The 19,920-nt window shown below is 42.9% G+C and overlaps 1 protein-coding gene and 2 pseudogenes across 1 annotated transcript in view; all 3 read left to right on the top strand.

The window, feature by feature from the left end:
- Nucleotides 1-2,910, top strand: part of LOC142387965 (protein NLRC3-like) — a 36,807-nt gene extending 33,897 nt beyond the window's left edge. Inside the window, exons 6-9 of the mRNA XM_075472761.1 lie at nt 102-309; nt 469-638; nt 759-2,155; nt 2,871-2,910. Of these exons, the coding sequence (XP_075328876.1) occupies nt 102-309; nt 469-638; nt 759-2,155; nt 2,871-2,910 (1,815 nt within the window). The remainder of the gene's footprint in view (nt 1-101; nt 310-468; nt 639-758; nt 2,156-2,870) is intronic.
- Nucleotides 2,911-18,831: 15,921 nt separating this feature from the next.
- LOC142370719 (U2 spliceosomal RNA) lies at nt 18,832-18,947 on the top strand (annotated as a pseudogene).
- A 477-nt stretch (nt 18,948-19,424) lies between these two features.
- Nucleotides 19,425-19,602, top strand: LOC142370553 (U2 spliceosomal RNA; annotated as a pseudogene).
- The last annotated feature ends 318 nt before the right edge of the window (nt 19,603-19,920 follow it).

Raw genomic sequence — 19,920 nt, 5'->3', positions numbered from 1 at the left:
ACCTTGTAGACCAGTGGATTGTCAGTGTGTCCAACATGGATCTGATGTTTGGCTCCATGGTTTCAGTCTGATTGGCTCAATCATATAGTTTTCTGTTCCAGCTGCTGGAGGACAACATGCTCACTTTTGTGAAGGAGGAGCTGAAGAAGATCCAGAAGGTTCTGAGTCCAGATTACCCAGAATGCTTAGAGAGTCAGAGGGAGGGTGAGGATGAAGAGCAGAGGAGCAGCAGAGAGGCATTAGTGAAGATCACAGTTCACTTCCTGAGGAGAATGAAGCAGGAGGAGCTGGCTGACCGTCTGCAGAGCAGTAAGAGGATTCCTCTAAAGGTTTAACCTGCTGGATAAATGACACATTTACTGATGTCTCAGCACACAGAACAACAGATATTCAAATACTTAATGAAGCTTAGATTTTTTTTATCTTTTTTTATGAAACACTGACAAAATTTTATCCGTGTTCACTCAGAAACCGTTGCTGCAGTTTGTCAACGTAAACTGAAATATAGGCTAAAGAAGAAGTTCCAGTGTGTGTTTGAGGGGATTCCTAAAGCAGGAAACCCAACCCCTCTGAATCAGATCTACATCGAGCCCTTCATCACAGAGGGAGGGACCGGAGAGGTCTGTGATGAACACGAGGTCAGACAGATTGAAACAGCATCCAGGAAACCAAATAGACCAGAAACAAACATCAGACAAGAAGACATCTTTAAAGCTTTACGTAAAAGAGATGAACCAATCAGAACAGTGATGACAAAGGGAGTGGCTGGCATTGGGAAAAAAGTCTTCACACAGAAGTTCACTCTGGACTGGGCTGAAGGCAAAGCCAACCAGGACATCCAGCTCATGTTTCCATTCACTTTCAGAGAGCTGAATGTGCTGAAAGAGAGAAAGTTCAGCTTGGTGGAACTTGTTCATCACTTCTTTACTGAGACCAAAGAAGCAGGAATCTGCAGCTTTGAAGAGTTCCAGGTTGTGTTCATCTTGAGCGGTCTGGATGAGTGTCGACTTCCTCTGGACTTCCACAGCAAGGAGCCCCTGACTGATGCTACAGAGCCCACCTCAGTGGATGTGCTGCTGACAAACCTCATCAGGGGGAACCTGCTTCCCTCTGCTCGCCTCTGGATAACCTCACGACCTGCAGCAGCCAATCAGATCCCTGCTGGCTGTGTTGGCATGGTGACAGAGGTCAGAGGGTTCACTGACCCACAGAAGGAGGAGTACTTCAGGAAGAGATTCAGAGATAAGAAGCATGCCAGCAGGATCATCTCCCACATCAAGACATCCCGAAGCCTCCACATCATGTGCCACATCCCGGTCTTCTGCTGGATCACTGCTACAGTTCTGGAGGATGTGTTGGAAACCAGAGAGGGAGCAGAGCTGCCCAGCACCCTGACTGAGATGTACATCCACTTCCTGGTGGTTCAGGCCAAACTGAAGAAGCTCAAGTATGATGGAGGAGCTGAGACAGATCCACACTGGAGTCCAGAGAGCAGGAAGATGATTGAGTCTCTGGGAAAACTGGCTTTTGAGCAGCTGCAGAAAGGAAACCTGATCTTCTATGAATCAGACCTGACAGAGTGTGGTATCGATATCTCAGCAGCCTCAGTGTACTCAGGAGTGTTCACACAGATCTTTAAAGAGGAGAGAGGGCTGTACCAGCAGAAGGTGTTCTGCTTCATCCATCTGAGTGTTCAGGAGTTTCTGGCTGCTCTTCATGTGCATCTGACCTTCATCAACTCTGGAGTTAATCTCATGGGAGAAGAAGAAACAACCTACAACACCTTTAGATCAAGCAAAGGGACTGTCTTCTACCAGAGTGCTGTGAACAAGACCTTACAGAGTCCAAATGGACACCTGGACCTGTTCCTCCGCTTCCTCCTGGGTCTTTCCCTGCAGACCAATCAGAGGCTCCTACGAGGCCTGCTGACACAGACAGGAAGTAGCTCACAGACCAATCAGGAAACAGTCGACTACATCAAGAAGAAGATCAGTGAGGATCTGTCTGCAGAGAGAAGCATCAATCTGTTCCACTGTCTGAATGAACTGAATGATCATTCTCTGGTGGAGGAGATCCAACAGGCCCTGAGTTCAGGAAGTCTCTCCACAGATAACCTGTCTCCTGCTCAGTGGTCAGCTCTGGTCTTCATCTTACTGTCATCAGGAAAAGATCTGGATGAGTTTGACCTGAAGAAATACTCTTCTTCAGAGGAGGCTCTTCTGAGGCTGCTGCCAGTGGTCAAAGCCTCCAACAAAGCTGTGTACGTACAAACATAGATATATTTCTTTATAAATACATTGTTTACTTATTAACAGAGAAAAAAAACTCTATTTAGCTTTTTTTATTTTATGTTTTTACTTTATTTCCATGGACATATAAACAGAAACAAACAGGGAAACAGAATTCTTCCACTAATCAAATTCAAATGTAGTTTGATGGATTAATGGATCAAGTTATTTCCTTCCATCTCATTTCCTCCTCAGACTGAGTGGCTGTAACCTCTCAGATGAAGGATGTGCAGCTCTGTCCTCAGTTCTCAGCTCCCAGTCCTCCAGCCCGACAGAACTGGACCTGAGTAACAACAAGCTGCAGGATTCAGGAGTGAAGCAGCTTTCTGCTGGACTGAAGAGTCCAAACTGCAGACTGGAAAAACTCAGGTAAGGATTCATGACCTTTTCAGCTGAGAGCTGACATAATTCTGGCTTAAATGGATTAAAAACAGCTTCCAGGTACCTTGATCAATGAAACAGGTTGATCTGTTCTGCCTTTTGATTATCTGGCTTAAATAACTCTGATAATGAAACATAACACACACAGCTTAAAGAAATACCAAAGTGCTCTTTTACTTTAACTCATTTCCATTCCTGTAGATTTGTCCTCAAACACAGATCCATCACATACCCAAAGTAAACTACTTTACAGAAATATGAGCTGTTTTTCCCTCTAAATGTGAGCATCAAACCTCCTTGAAATGTGGACTCACTGCACTGGAACAGAGTGATGATATCTGTATGTTTGGTTTGAGGTGAACCTGAGCCTTTGTGAAGGCGACTGTGAATTAGACAGATGTGGAGCCTCTGGTTTGCTGCCATTTAACGGGCGACAAAGCCACATGATCCTTTAGTGAATCAGAAGCTGAATGTATTTCCCAAACACACAGAATCCTTCTAAGTGTTACTGGAAGTGAATAAGACATGTTTGAACACACTGGGAAAAAAATCATGTCCAAGTGACTTTTATAAACAGATGCCTGTAGATGACTAAAATCAGGATCTGCAAGTCGTACTGCTCACCAAGTCTGACTCCTAATATTAAAATGGAACAAAAAAGGATATTTTACAGCTTTTTATCAGACAGATAAAGACAGCTCTCCAACAACAGCTCCCCACAGTCCACAGAAATGTTGCTGTTTTAATCAGATATTTCCTCCCCAGACTCCTCAGTCATGATGACTGCATGTTTTCAGTATGTCAGGAAAATGAATAAGAATACTCAGGAATACGGTCTGAAGTTCAAAAGCAGAGGACATTAATTATCCTGCAGCAAGAGAACGTTTACATACAGAAGCTGTGATGCAAATGTTCAGAGATGCAGAGTTCTCAGGAAGCTTTTATAGGGCAGAGAAGACGGGTGCTTGCGTCTATGCATGAGACATTTCCTTCTGTCCTGCGGGGAGCAGATAGTGGTGTTGATACCGCCCAGGCTGTGGGACACTCAGTTCTTAGAGCGGACAGTGGTGATCTCCAGAGTGCAGCTATTAATCTCATGCATACGTCAACTTAAGCAGTTACACAGAAGTAGAAATGATAATGTGAGCATAAAGGATCAGATTTTTTCTATCACAGTAAGTCCTGAAGTGTAGATTTAGTTTTGCTGTCCGTTTTGAACATGAGAAACTCTGAAAATAAATAAATAAATAAATAAATAAATAACCAAAGTTCAGTTTAAGCTTTTTAAATGTACTTCTTTCTGGAAACTTTTTAAAGTGAGTCAAAGTAAGAGAAAAACAAGTTGTCCTTTCTGTATTAATATCTTGGAAGAAAGGTCTGTCAGTCCTACAGAAAGCATGGCGGTCTGCAGAGTGGTAAGAGTCGGTCATTCAATAACCGGAAGGTTGGTGGTTCGATTCCCACTCTCGCCACTCAAAAATTGGTGGAACTGATAGCTGGAGGGGTGTCAGTCCACCTCCTTGTCACGGTCGAGGGGCCCTTGAGCAAGGCACCGTACCCCCATGCTCCCCGGGCGCTGAATTGCTGCCCACCGCTCCAGGTTGGCATCTGTCTCTCTGAGTGTGTGACCCTGTGCGTGTGCGTGTGCGTGTGCGTGTCAACAGGTGCCAACCTGGATGGGTTAAAAGCGGAGGACAAATTTCGTGTGTATGCATGTATGCATGACCAATAAATCTGATCTTAAATCTTAAAAATCTTAAAAGAGTGACACACAAAGGCTGCAGCTACAGAGCTCGGCTTGGGTTAGAGGAGAGTAACATGAAATATTTCCACATGCTAAGTTGGAGTTTAAAGGTTTATTGAGGGAACAAGGGAATCAAAAAGACAAGATAAACCTGAGGAATTTAGGGCAGAAGGGCCAAAAGAGCCAATCCTTGCTGGGTGATGACACACTCGACTTTGCATGAAGGAGGGAGGTTGAGTGACTTCTCCAGAGGCCGAGGGCCTTAAAGGGGAAGTTCGGTTTTTTTAAACCTGAACTTTATTTCTGGCATAAAATACGTTCATCTACTCACCGATAACAGTTTGGTGAAAGTCGCCGTCCTTCGGACGCTATTTATATCACTCGAGATCCACGTATATCCATATAACGGGAGTGAACCGGGCTTAGACAATACAGGGGGATGACATCATCGGCGCGTGCCGCGCCACTAGACGCGTGCATAGAAAGCCCCAAATAACAACAGCTCTGAGCTAACAGTGAAATAGTACGCGTTCATTCAGTCATTGGTCTTAAAGTATTGGTGAAATAAAGACAGATAATGCCTTATTTAGAGGCTGTATTGTCTGCCCGGTTCACTCCAGCAAAACAGCTGACTGTCAGTGTGAGAAGATGCTTTGCTCACATGGTGTTCTTTGCTGAGCTGAGATCATCACTAACAAAACAGGATGAGCCAATAACAGCAGAAGATACATATTTTAGTTTCTGCTTTGGTAGCGAGCATCTGTACTGATCTGCTCATTAGTCCAGATTTCCTGAAGATGAGTCTCTCAGTGGAGCTGCTGCCGGCTGTGTTTCTGTCTGCTTCTAAATCATGTGACTCTGATGGAAGCTGGGATGTTTAAAGACTGAACGGAAACACTGAACTTAACACTCTGACTCCTCCTTGACTTCAGCTTTGTAGCTTCCTGCTGGAGATGGGGGAGGTCTCCCAACCATCAGCCTCAAACTCCACTGATTCTGATAGTTAGTCAAAGCGTCCATCAGCATCCATTAATCAGCCAAACTGATCAATCTGTCCACCTCTGGATGCTCCAAAGTTCCTCCTGACATGTTTGTTTTCTTTGAAACTTGAATCATTTGGCTGCACAACATGAGTTTGTATGGATGGAGCCACTGGTGGAGCTGGCAGAGTTTAAGAGCTGAAGTCACTCCGTCTTTATTGAAGCAGCAGCATGTTGTCATTAATATTAATGAGAGCTCTTTTTCACATGTTCTGTTTGACTGTTTTAACCTGCATCCTGTTGGCTTCAGCTCACATGTTTTATTCTTTATTCAGATTGAGGGGCTGCAGTTTGTCAGAGAGCAGCTGTGCTTCTCTGGTCTCTGCTCTTAAGTCCAACCCCTCCCATCTGACACAACTGGACCTACGTTACAACAACCTGAAGGAATCAGATGTGAAGGAGCTGTCTGATCTTGTGAAGAGTCCACACAACAAACTGCAGACTCTGAGGTCAGTAGAGGGTTGGAGGTCCCTGCAGCTCTCAGCAGTATTTTATTAGACTTTATTTATTATTTATTACATTTATTAAAGCTGATGGCAGCTGACAGCTGAGCAAGAGATGCTCTGAAACACTCCTTTATCTCCTCTCTTATTTCTTCTCTCTACAGATGGAAGTGATGGTGAACAGGACGATGCGACCTGAGAGGATGAAGCAGCAGCAGCTTGTGTGACTGAGTGATGATGATGATGATGATGATGATGATGATGATGATGATGATGATGATGATGATGATGATGATCATGTGTATCCTGTTGGTGTGTGTTGGTATTCTGTGTTTTTCTCCCTTTGCTATAATATTGTGAAAGTTGGGTTAGAAATTATCAGTAATGGAAACAATCCATAAACCTTCAGTTCCATCTGAATTCAAAGAACAGCCACAGTCTAAATTTTGACACCTGTTTTATTCTCTCGGCTTCATTTTCTGCCTGTAACACAACCTACCCACCTTCGAGGTCACATTCTGGACCTGGTCATTTCTAAAGGTGTTGATATTTCTTCTGTTGTTGTTATTGATTTGGCCTTGTCTGTCCATTTTTGTATTTTATTTGATTTATTGATCACTCAGAATGTTCAAACAACCAGCTTCTCAGTTAAGAAGAGGTACATTAATGAGAACACAAGTGCTCAGTTTAGGGAGGCCATAGCTATGTTACCAACAATCAGCGCAGAGTCGGTTGAAGTACTGCTGGATCATTTCAACTTGAAAATTTTGAATGTAATGGAAGCTGTTGCATCGATAAGAATCAAGAGCACCTTGATCAAACAGAAAACCCCATGGAGAAACACCACTACGGTCAAAAACCTGAAAAGAGAATGCAGGAAAGCTGAACGTAAATGGAAGAAAACAAAGCTTCAGATTCACTATGAGCTGTACAAAGAAAGCCTGCGTAGTTATAACAATGAGCTGTGCAAGGCCAGACAGCTGCATTTATCTGAAATGATTAATAAGAATGTCAACAAGTCTCGAACTCTGTTTGCTATGGTTGAAAAACTCCCAAATCCTCCTAAACAGTCAAACCCAGACCTCCTTTCCACTGAGAAATGCAACGAATTTGCCAACTTTTTTAGCCAAAAAATCAAAACGATTAGACAAAACATTCACGCAACACAGACAAACAAGAAAACTAATCTGTGTCTAAAACCTAGAAATAACTCTGACGTTATGTCACAATTTAATATTGTTAATTTAAAAATCCTAGAGGAAACAGTTCGGCATCTGAAATCAACAACTTGTTCTCTGGACATAACACCATCCGACTTTTTAAAAACTGTTTTTACCTCAGTAGAAAGTGATCTCCTACGAATAGTTAACAGCTCACTGGCATCAGGCATTTTTCCAAAGTCACTAAAGACAGCTGCCATTAAGCCACTCCTAAAGAAGAGAACTCAAGACGCCTCTATGATGAACAACTACAGACCTGTCTCTAACCTCTCTTTTATATCTAAGATGATTAAGAAAGTTGTATTTAACCAGCTCAACGACTTTCTGAATGAAAGTGGAAGTCTTGATAACTTTCAATCAGGCTTCAGACGTCATCACAGCACTGAAACAGCTCTGGTCAAAGTGTTAAACGACATTAGGTTGAATACTGATTCTGGTAATGTTTCAGTCCTGGTTCTGTTGGACCTCAGTGCTGCGTTTGATACTATAGATCACAGAATCCTGTTGCACAGGCTGGAAAACTGGGTTGGACTTTCTGGAGCGGTCCTTAACTGGTTCAGGTCCTACTTAGAAGGCCGGAGTTATTTTGTTACAATTGGCAGCTATGAATCTGAGCGAGTGGCCATGACTTGTGGAGTCCCCCAGGGGTCAATTCTTGGACCTCTTCTGTTTAACTTGTATATGCTCCCTTTGGGTCAGATATTGCAGAATTTTAACATCAATTATCACAGTTATGCAGACGATACACAACTTTATGTGTCTCTGTCACCGGACGACTGCAGCCCAGCAGACGTACTGTGTCAGTGTCTGGAGGAAGTAAACACCTGGATGAGAGAGAATTTTCTACAATTAAATGAAGACAAAACTGAGATCATTCTGTTTGGTAGCAAAGAGAAGAGGTTCAGCGTTGGTAAATATCTTGAGACTCTGGACCTTACAATCACTGACCAAGTTCGTAACCTCGGAGTGTTGATAGACTCAGATCTGACTTTCAGCAGCCACATCAAAGCTGTCACCAAGGCAGCTTTTTACCACCTCAGAAACATCAACAGAATTAAAGGTTTCCTCTCCCAAAAAGACCAGGAGAAACCCAACCATGCATTCATCTCCAGTAGACTCGATTACTGTAATGCTCTTTTAACTGGACTTCCCAAAAAAACATCTGCAGCTCATCCAGAACGCTGCTGCTAGAGTTTTAACCCGGACTAAGAGATCTGAACACATCACACCAGTTTTAAAATCTTTACACTGGCTTCCAGTCAGTCACAGAATAGATTTTAAAAGCCTGCTGATGGTTTACAAATCCCAGAACGGTTTAGGCCCAAAATACATCTGTGATATGTTCAGAGAATATAAACCCAGCAGAGCTCTTAGATCCAAGGGCTCAGGTCAGCTGGTCCAGTCCAGAGTCCAGACTAAACATGGAGAAGCAGCATTTAGCTGTTATGCTGCAAACAAGTGGAACAAACTGCCAGTGGAGATTAAACTTTCACCAAATGTAGACATTTTTAAATCCAGGTTAAAGACATTTCTTTTCTCATGTGTCTATGCATGAAATATCTTTTAACTTATCTAGACTGTTGCCTGTTTTTAAATTCATTTAAATGATTTTATTTGTTTCTCTTTATATTCTTTTATGTATTTTTAATGCTTCTTGCACTCCCTGCTGCAATGCTTTTATTTTATGTAAAGCACTTTGAACTGTTTGTACATGAAATGTGCTATATAAATAAATTTGATTTGATTTTGATTTGATCTGCCTTTGGTTTCACCCCAATCCTGTTCAGCACGTCTGCAAAGGCAACATCATCCTTCTGTCTCATGATCTCAGTCAGAGTGATCATCTGAAAATGTTCCTGCCACAGGTCAGTATCTGCTGGGTCGTGTACACACAGAGGTTTAGACTGGCGCACAGGCGGCAGCTGATAGAAATCTCCAACAGCTAAAACTGACATTCCACCAAACGCTCTCTGATTGCCTTTGATCTGTTTCAGTCGTGCGTCCACATAAGCAAAAAGAGGCTTTGAAACCATGGAGATCTCATCGATAATGATGATTTGAGCATTAAAAGGTTCAGATCTGAGTTCATCCAGTTGGTTAGCGAGTCCTTGGATTGGTGCTTTCAGACTGCGTGGAAGCTTCAGCAGAGAGTGCAGTGTTGTGCCACAGATGCTGAAAGCTGCAGTTCCAGTGAAAGAAGAGAGTAAAACAGTTGGCTTTGATATGTCAAACTCCTCTGCATGTAGCTGCAGTTTGCTCAGTATCTTAGATGCCTCTGAGTAAATGCATTTCATCAGGTGGGACTTTCCTGTTCCTGCACCACCGTTGACATAAAAGAAAAACTGCTCTGGATTTAGGCCACACACAAGTTTAATGCAGCAGTCTCTGATAGCATGGAACACACAGGCCTGCTTCTGCTTCAGGTTCTGATACATCTGCCGCAGCACAGCTGGATCCACAGCTGGGGGTTCTCTGATGGCTCTCAGTTCTGTCACAGCAGCAGACTGAGGACAATAGTCGGGCACATGTTCCTGCTCATCGTCTGGCTCTCTTTGCTGCAGCTCATCATCACAACTTCAGATTCAGGAGCCAGATTACACCATTCATCCATCACATGCTCTCTGCTCTCCTCAAACTCTACAAGTGCATTCTCAATCTCCTCAGTGTGTTTCTCATATTAGTCTCTGTGTGTTTGTATAATGCTTTTCACGCTCTCAGGACGGTTTGAGCCTGGCAGCTGCACCCAGCCAGAGTTGTACAAAGACTCGTAGGTTGGAAGATGGGCACTTGGTATTTCATACTCGGATCGGTGAGGAAGGTACAGTCTCAGTAATCTGGCATAAAACTGCTCGGGGTGTTTCTCCTTGGAACATTGGTAATATCTGATGACAGAGGGCTTATCATTTTTCCGCCTTTGGACAAATCCCAGCTCATTCAGAAGTGGTGAAACACCATCCCGCTTTGAGTGGTCTGCACTGACAAACCTGCAGGCAGCAGCAAAATCAGCCGAGCACATCTCCTCATACTCTGGGGTCTCGGGTCTGGCTTTGTATTTGTCACTCAAACTCGTCATCCAGACATTACAAGACTCTGACGGGGTGTCCTCCAAGAATGACATGGGCCGACTCATTTTCACTGGATTGTCATCAGTAGGAATGAACACAACACTGCGTGAGCACTTCTTCATCTTTATTCCACATGCACGAGTCACACACTCCTGAGCACTGATCTCTCTCTTTCTGGAGTAAGCCTGCATGACAGCTCTCATCTCATCACACTCATTAACTCTGTCCATGTTGGAATTCTCCATGACAGTTTGCAGGTACTCTGACAGACCACTTTCCTTCTTTGGGATGTATTTAGTCAGATACTGTACACACGAGTAAGCAGCTGCCCTGCAGCGAACATCATGTGCTGATTGGCTGCTTTATCTGTCAATCACTGACACTGCCCACAGGAACAGGACAGTATATTCAGCAATAAGGTAATACTTTCTGCTGACATGGCAGACTCGCTTTAACTGGAAACACTTGAGATATTTATATTACATTTACATTATATTACAACAACAGATATTTATATATAAATATGAATGTATGTTTATCCGTCAAGTGACGATTGTGCACATTTTTGTGAAATTTTTAAAGTTAAGCAGTTTGTTGAAATTTTGTTAATAGTACAAAAAAAAATTGTGTCTTACAATGAAATCAAGTGACAGGTTTAGGATTATTACAACTTCCATCTTTCAAAGTGTTTTTCACCTGAAATCCTGTCAGTTTTAGCCCTGTTATATGTGTAACCTGGACGTCTTGTAGCTGTTGTGCTGTTATTTAAGAGTCGTAACCTTTCATTTTATCACAATAACATGGTGTGTTAGACTTAAATGTTATAAAATGTAATCTCAGCAAGAGACATTATTAAAACTTTAATCAGAGTTCCCCAAAATGACTAATACGGTGCATGATTCTATCATAAGTTCAATGGATACAGTCAAATTTCAATGAGATATATACTGACCGAGGGATCGGACCTGTCCTGCATAATGTTAATCTCCCCCTTTTGTGTAAATGGCAGAGCAGAGCCTTCCGTTATCAGGCCCCTCTCTGTGGAACCAGCTGCCAGTTTGGCTTCAGGAAGCAGACACCCTCTCTACTTTTAAGATCAGGCTTAAAACTTTCCTTTCTGATGAAGCTTATAGTTAGGGATGGATCAGGTGAGCCTGAAACATCCCATAGTTCTGCTGCTATAGGCCCAGCCTGCTGGGGGAGCTCCCATGATGCACCTCTCCTCTCCATGTACATGTGACATCATTGTTGTCATTAACTTGTTTCTCTCTCTCAGCAGGTGTCCCTGGCCTGGTGTTACGCTGCTTGTTGTCCCCTCTTTTCTGTCCTCTCAGCCCCAGCTGCTCCAGGCAGATGGCCGCCCTTCCTGGTTCTGGTTCTGATGGAGGTTTCTTCCTGTTAAAACGGAGTTTTTTGTTCCCACAGTTCTGTGCGTGCTCGGGATTGAACAGAAGTTACGGTGCATTTTGTAGGATTCCTTAGCTAAGCTACTTCTTTTAATTGTGTCTGTGTTAATAAAACTGAACTGAAATGACAAATAAATGAACATGTGCATCTGTACTGTTATATGTTACGTTAAAACAGAGTACTGAAATATATCTTTATTGAATAGATGAATAAATCTGAAGTCTGATTGTGTCCAGGGTTTCTTCCAGGTGTCCTCCCTCTGTCACCATCTCACATCTGAAATTCCTCTCAGTAGTATTTCAGAGCTGAGCCTTGGTTGGGAGAGTTTTTATCTTCACTTCATCTTCACAGACTATATTACCACAGCAATACAACTGAGCCAAATGCTGGATTTAAATTCATTTTTATTATATTTTCAAAGAAACGTCATTAATAAAAATAGAACATAAAACAATATTAACTATGTGTAAACTATATACATATATATGAAATTTATTTTTCAAATATATTTTATATTTAGAAAGACTTTACCCTTTTCAAGGGCTCCCACAAGTCCTGGGAAATATAAAAGACTTCGGTGCTGGACATGAGGAGCTCCAGCTCTCCCCTTGTGCTGCTCTCCATCACGCCCATCACCTCCACTCCAGCTGCCTCATCAGTCACAATCAGCACCTGCCAAAACAAACAGCACTTATGTCCCATAATACCTTGCAGCTAGATATTAAACCCCTTTCTTACTCCTTGTTTATTTCTTTAATCTCTTTCTCAATTGTGTCAGATCATTTGCCATTTTATGTCTGTATAATATACACTAGATTGCCAAAAGTATTCACTCACTCATCCAGATAATTATATTCAGGTGTTCCCATCACTTCCATGGCCACAGGTGTAGAAATGCAAGCCCCTCGGCATGCAGACTGTTTCTACAAACATCTGTGAAAGAACGGCTCGCTCTCAGGAGCTCAGTGGATTCCAGCGTGGTGCCATGATAGGATGCCACCTGTGCAACAAGTCCAGTGGAGACATTTCCTCGCTCCTAAATATCCCACAGTCAGCTGTCAGTGGTGTTAGAACAAAGTGGAAGCGACTGGGAACGCCAGCAGCTCAGCCACCAAGTGGTCGGCCACGTAAAATGACAGAGCGGGTTTGGAGGTCTGTAGCAATGGACTCTGCAGAAGGTTGGCGACCTTTCTGCAGAGTCAATTGCTGCAGACCTCCAAACTTCATGTGGCCTTTTACATGTTTGAACCACAGAGAAAACAAATAAAGCTCATTCTGATTCTGATTAGAATGTGTTTTTAGATTAGATGAATTAGAATGCTTTTTACTTCTACATTGCTGTAGGGTGTTGTGTGCAGGAAGTCCCCTCCTGCATCCATGTTGGACTTTAAGTGGGTAATCCTGCACTGGCTGCCGAGGTCCAGCTCCTGGCCCCTCATTTATCAAGCGTTCTTAGGAACAGATCTGTGCGTAAAGCGTGCGTGCGATCATTCCTGAGCAAAGTGTGGGATTTATGAACATGTACTTGAACTTAGAAATGTGCCTAAATCTACGCATAGTTTTGACCATGCTTACGCACATTGCCTAGTGGTAGAATTACGAAACTGCAAATGGTGTTGATCGCTGCACAGGGGAATATTACAATGTTCATTCAATTGTTGCATTACAGTGTGTCTGACGGCGTTTGGGTCCGCGTAGCCTATGCAATTCCAAAGCACGGTGCATTAGACCTACCTGGCGTTCATTGCATTTCATTCAGAGTGTAACAATAATTGTTTCACCAGAAGACCTGACAATAATCAGCCTAGTTTAATTGATATGGGTATAAAAGGCACACGTAGGACATGCCATTCAGAACGCAACATGGCCCATCTTGCATTGCTTGAGGATCTGGAAAACCGTGCGCTACGGAGGGAGCGCGTGTTTAGGGAGCGTGCAGATTTATTGGCAGAAAGTAGTGAGTGGCTTCTAAGCAGGTTCAGATTTCAAAAACATATATTGCTCAACCTCTGCCGTGAATTGGGGCCATTTCTCGAGCGAGAAACTAAGCGCACGCAAGCCATACCTGTGCATACACAGGTGCTGTCCACTCTGGGCTTTTTGGCTACAGGTACGTTTCAGCGCGAGGTAGGAGATCGATGCGGCATTTCTCAGCCGTCCATGAGCTGAATTCTGCCCACAGTGTTGGATGCGATTATTTCTTTGGCCCCGACTTACATTCGATTGCCTTCCCTTAGTCCACGCCAGGCAGACATTAAGCGAGGTTTTTATGGTATCGCGCAGTTCCCCAACGTGATAGGAGCAATAGACTGCACTCACGTCGCACTAAAAGCACCATCACAGCACGAATACAACCTCGTGAATTGGAAGGGGAAGCGCTCCATTAATGTACAGCTTATATGCGACAGTGATGGCCAGGGGGGACGCATCCTTTATTTTGCAGAACAGCTCCGTGGGTCTTCGTTTACAAGAAGGAGCTGTTGAAGATGGATGGCTTATTGGTGAGTGTTGCGCAGCATGTTTGCAACATTGGTTATATTCAGAGTTCGAACTACGGGGGACTCGGGTGATCCGAGACCCCCCGAAAACATGATTTGGGAAATGTTGGGGGGTCTCTAAAATATTGGCAAAATGTGATTTCCCCTAATGAGTTATGATTGCAGACGTGATGCGTGTGTGGAGGTGTGGAGCCTGTGTGCGTAATTGGCATAAAGCTGTGCTGTCCGCCGCGTATGATTCTGTATAGCTTCTCATGTGTTTTCGAGATCCGCGCTCTGAGTCAAGCGCAAGCAAGCAAGTTCCGGTGGCTTTTAAAGGGAATGTTGGTGCCATATATGGTTACTTGGGGGCGTTCCATGATGCAAATTAGTCTGCTCGTGCCCGCGCAAGGTGAACTCACAGGTGTGGTATTTATCATTGCAGATTACCTACCAGTGTGCGTACGACCTGTCTAAGAACGTTTGATGAATGCCGATTTTTTTGTACTTGGGCACATTCTAAATTTCACTCATACGACAGGATTTAGAAGGGATTCTACGCACTAATGATAAATGAGGGCCCAGGACTGCAGCTTCCCGCCACAGCATGAGGGAGGCAGAAGCTTTATCCTGTACAGAACACAGTATGAGATGTCAGAACTATAAAGGCACCAGAGATTACTCTGTAATGTGCAGCCTACAAGTGACCACAGTAAACATATAAACAACCAGCGCCACAGAAAGAGACAGTTAGCACACTCCCATAGACTACTAAGGTACTCACAGAATATGAAAGTTATCTTATTTTATCTTCCCTTATCTAGAAACCACAGAGGTTGTCCCTCCTCTCCAATCCTCCCGTTCTCTGGTCTTACCTGCTGCAGCTTCACCTCACGCAGCGGGACCTCCTCTCTCCCACTGCGGACCTTTTTCACAGCTGAGAGCTAAATAAGAACAAGTTCAATCACTTAGTGATCTAATTAGACCTAAACATGTCATTGCAACAGCTTTTCTGTAATAAAACATTTCAAATACTGGTCATTAGACAATAAAGCTACAGAAAGTCTGTTGTTTACAAGAAAATCACAGATTTTTACTGCATTACTTTGTCTACCTAAAATGTTTGTATCTCTGAATTACAATTAAGCACGGTAATTTATCTGAGTGTGTTAGTGTGTTCTTCTGATGAAGACAAATCAAGATACCTGAACAACTTTGCCCTCCAGTGTAAGGAGGCCCTTTGTCCCTTTCACATTCTTTATAGTTGTGTGTAGGGACGGGGGACAGAGGAGGGCTTTCCTGCAAAGGGGTCCATCCTGCAAACCTTGCAGCACCAACCCCGCTCCATGCTGTCAGAGGTGGAGAAGATCATCAGGCTTTCCCTGGCCCTGCCCATATCTGTCACGGCATCTGAGCGCTCTGTCTCAGCCTGAAAACCTGGCTGCGCAGCACCATGACGCAGGAGAGACTAACACATTTGGCCATTATGAACACTCACAGTGACCTTATGGATAAATTGGCTTAAACAATTTATCAAGAACACATCTTCAATTTGGAACTTCATACCGAATTTAATTTTCTCTAAATTAGGAGGCCTAAATTTCTTTTTACTTTGTAATTATAATGTTGAAAAAATCCCCTTAAAACTATCCTACTTTCACAAACAGATGCTTCTTTCTTGGTCATTGATCTGCAAACATAATTTTCCCCCACATAGATACTACATGTGGAACAATATTGGTATGAAGTTCCAAATTTAAAATGGGTTCTTGATAAATTATTCCCAATTGCCAATTTATTTTGAAAATATTAATACCACCTCAAACCAACTGGGTTATGTGTCGCACACGGAGCAAGACACCTGAGCTCAGCCACTCTGCTGGGAAATAATATGGGCACGGAGCGCAAAAAGAGCGAGATGAGGAGGTAACTGGGCTATTTAGTCCATCCCACCTGCAGTAAATGGCTATTTACCCTTATTGCGGTGTGCAATTAGGGCCGTCATGACTCATAGGATGCGAAAGCATCTATGCTACTACACTATGGCGTGATCTTTGTGCCACCAGGTTGAGCGCGCAGTGACACTGATTTGAGGGCACAGATCTATCTGAAGGAACAATCATTTTAAGCGTGTGCGTATGAATCTCACACACGCTCGCTCATAGGTGCTCGGACACGCGCTCAATTCTGACAAACTGCTCGCGCTCAGCTCTATCTCTCTGCGCTCGCAACTCTGTTAGTTATATGTAAATGAGCCACACCACCAGCCAATCACTGCAGAGTCTGCAATGCAGACTCAATTGAACTTCTACCATCACCCTAAAGGAATTAAACTAGATGTTATATTTTTTTGTCAAACCAGTAACCATTACAGATTAAACCAATAACACAATTGATCAGTTTAAAGTTTAAAAGTTTAAAAAACCCCACTGTGGGTCAGCTGCTATAGTTCATAACTTACTAGGTAAAAACAACCACTTCAATACTTCAAACATTTAATTTCCTAAGCTGGTGTAGTTTTATTTTTCTACCGTTTTAGATTTTGATCAAATCAAATTTATTTGTAACACATTTCATGTACAAACAATTCAAAGTGCTTTACATAAAATAAAAGCATTGCAGCAGGGAGTGGAAGAAGCATTAAAAATACATAAAAGAATATAAAGAGAAACAAATAAAAAAGTTGATGTTAGGTTTCTTTCTCTAAAATATTTGTGACACCCTACAACAGTAATCAGTAGGCTAACTAGCTAGCACCCAACTACACCAGTTTTAACATGATTATTACAATTCTTCCTCTTTATTTTTTTTATTATTTATCACACAAATACCAGTCTGTGAAAACTACCAGTCTGTGATTGGCTGGTGGTGTGGCTCATTTACATACAACTAACAGAGTTGCGAGCGCAGAGAGATAGAGCTGAGCGCGAGCTGAGTGAGCCGTTCGAGCGAGCAGTTTGTCAGAGTTGAGCGCGTTTCCGAGCACCTATGAGCGAGCGTGTGTGAGATTCATACGCACACGCTTAAAATGATTGTTCCTTCAGATAGATCTGTGCCCTCAAATCAGTGTCACTGCGCGCTCAACCTGGTGGCACAAAGATCACGCCATACTACACCAGCCTTCACCATTTCCCCAAGGAAAGACAGCGCCAGTGCATTATGAACCTCATTTATCTCCTCTCTGCATCAAACACATTCATGCTGCCTTAACTGAAAACCGTCATTTCCACCTTGCAAATTTGAAAGTCAGGCCAAAATGCCACCGCTGTCAATTTGGGGAAAACGGAAAACTCATGCTACAACATTTCAAATGTGAGACTTTCAAAGTAATTAGGCTTTGGAACTGTTCAAAGGTTTTAAGATAACCACAGGACTATGGTGGGAAACCGCCCAAACTCGCCTTAACCATGGCCTGAACAGGCCAACTTATGCCTGTTTGGTTCGTTAGCTAGCTAACTAATGCTAACGTTAGCTAGTGAACGCTAACAGTCGGAGCAGTAATTAAAACATATTAACAAACATACTTGCTTGATAACTTACCTTATTTATTCTTCTTCAAAAGAATTTAAAAAACTGAAAAAGTGGACTCAGCAGGCTGCCCTCAGTGCCCCGGCCTGTGTGCTGGACTGCTGCGTTGCTGACATAGACCTAATATACTTTGCTGAGCGGGAGAGACTGAATGTCGCACCATGCACACTTCTTCTTCTTTGAATGCGCAGTGGGAGTGAGACTGTGTTGCTACTTATTGTTGAGTGAGCTTCACTCTAAATAAAGTCATCTTCACTCTAAACACTAAGTTTTTTTTGCATTTTTCACCATGCAACTAACTTTTACTTCATAAAAATCAGTCATAAGTGCATATGGTAATTAACCTAGTAAAGTTAACGAATGTATGTATGTCAGGGCAGCTATTGGACTTTACAGTGAAGATGTATTGTATATAGATAATCCATGAGCCTAGTCAAGCGGTGAATTTGTAAAGCAATGAGATTGCTGAGATTTTCTTATGAGAATGAGAAAAAAGTGATCAGAGCTTCATCCTCTGTGGCTGGTTGACTGTTAGAGCTCCCAGCTGCCTCTAACTCCCACACCTCAAAAAACAAATGTCCCTCAAAGGGTAGACATCTCAGGTGATGTTCTGACTGGGGTGGTTTATATAATCTATGTGTAGAAGTGTTTGTGTTCTACCACCCAGGAATATACAACTAGTAATCCATCAGCTACTATTTATAACACTCTCATGCTCTCTCCTTCACAGTGACGGTGCTGCTGTCAACACAAATAATTATTAGCTTCCGTCACAGAAATGGATGTTAATGACATGATTTTTATCCACAAGGACAATTCTTTCCAATTCTTAAAAGAAATACAGTTCTATTTACTTCTGCGCCCTGCATGTCTTTTGTTGAAAAATCTGACGATCACCCTGTGACAAACACACACACACAGACACGAGGAAGTTAACCAGCTTCGGCTGCCGCTGATTGGTTGGCAGACACCTCTGTTTCTATTGGCTCTCAGTCTCCATGTTTCTGATCCTGGACCTGCTGAGATGTCCCAGGCCATTGTTGGCTTTGATCCTCATACATTTAACTTTGTCCTGAGCGGGCGGGAGTGCAAAGTTGTACCATCTGAAACGGCTGAAGAGTGCTCACTGCAGCGGGTGGGCGGAGGTGCAAAGTGACGCTTTGTAGGCGAAAAAAGAGCACCGCCACAAGTGCGCATTGTGCCAGGAAGGGCGCTCGGACGTGAAACAGTGGAGGGTTATCGCTTCTCGGCCTTTTGGCTAAGATCAAGTGTAGTATCTGTTTTTATCAGCATATCAACATATGTCTTAAATATTAAGTTTTTATGAAAATGTAATGTATTAGTGTCAATAAATTTTTTCAAAAGAAAAAAAATCTGTTCTTATCAGTTACACACAAAAAGGTCAAAGCAGCGACGGCCTGGCTCTCCGGGTGAGGAAGGTGGGAAGGAGCAACAGGGTGGGGATCTCCTCTGAGCACCACGGCAGGATCCCGAGAGACCTACTCTTTGGGGGAGCGAAATGAGTTTCCCTGGGTAGGGACTCACTGTGCTCCTGCACAAAAAATGGACTTGGAAGAGAGCATTTTAACTAATGCACTCCTTTTTAAAGACACTCAATACAAACTGCTACTCGCATGAGAACTACTTCACATGTAGCTCTTACCTTAGACAACATTGACTTTATCTGTAATATCCCATGAAAAACTTGTTTTATTGTTGTTGTTTTAAATGTGGTTATACAGATTACACTTATTTATTGATGTTTTTATTCAAATGTAAAACATATGTCTTAAATATTAAGTTTTTATGAAAATGTGATGTATTAGTGTCAATAAATTTTTTCAAAAGAAAAAAAATCTGTTCTTATCAGTTTAATATCTGATACGTCCTCTATATGAGGACTACATATTAAATGGATTTTTAGGCACAGGGGTTGAAAAAGGGGCTTGCTCCGTTCACTCCACGCATCGACCCGGTACTGCGGTGCCGCCGGGAACGGTGCACTCTTCCCAACTCTTGTGAAATAACAAAACCAGCGGTACTGGGTGGTAGTTTCAGGGAGCCGTTGTATTCTGACTTCTAACATAGAACTATAATGTTTAGAAAAGACGCAGCTTATGAGCATGTCGTGGGATTGAGCTTCCCTGGTTTCTCTGTATGACCATGAACACAAAACAACACACAGGGAACAGAGGAGCTTGACAGACACACACTAAGTTATCTGAGAGTCCCATTTTCAGCTGCAGAGAACAATCACATCAGGGAAGTCGATGTGCAGGCTCAACATCAGCCTCTCAAGCCGACTCTCTGGTAAAATAGGGGAAACG

The sequence above is a fragment of the Odontesthes bonariensis genome, chromosome 2, assembly GCF_027942865.1.
Source record: "Odontesthes bonariensis isolate fOdoBon6 chromosome 2, fOdoBon6.hap1, whole genome shotgun sequence".
NCBI lineage: Eukaryota > Metazoa > Chordata > Actinopteri > Atheriniformes > Atherinopsidae > Odontesthes > Odontesthes bonariensis.
The sequence above is the reverse complement of the archived record's forward strand: the minus strand, read 5'-3'. Positions and strand labels throughout refer to the sequence as shown.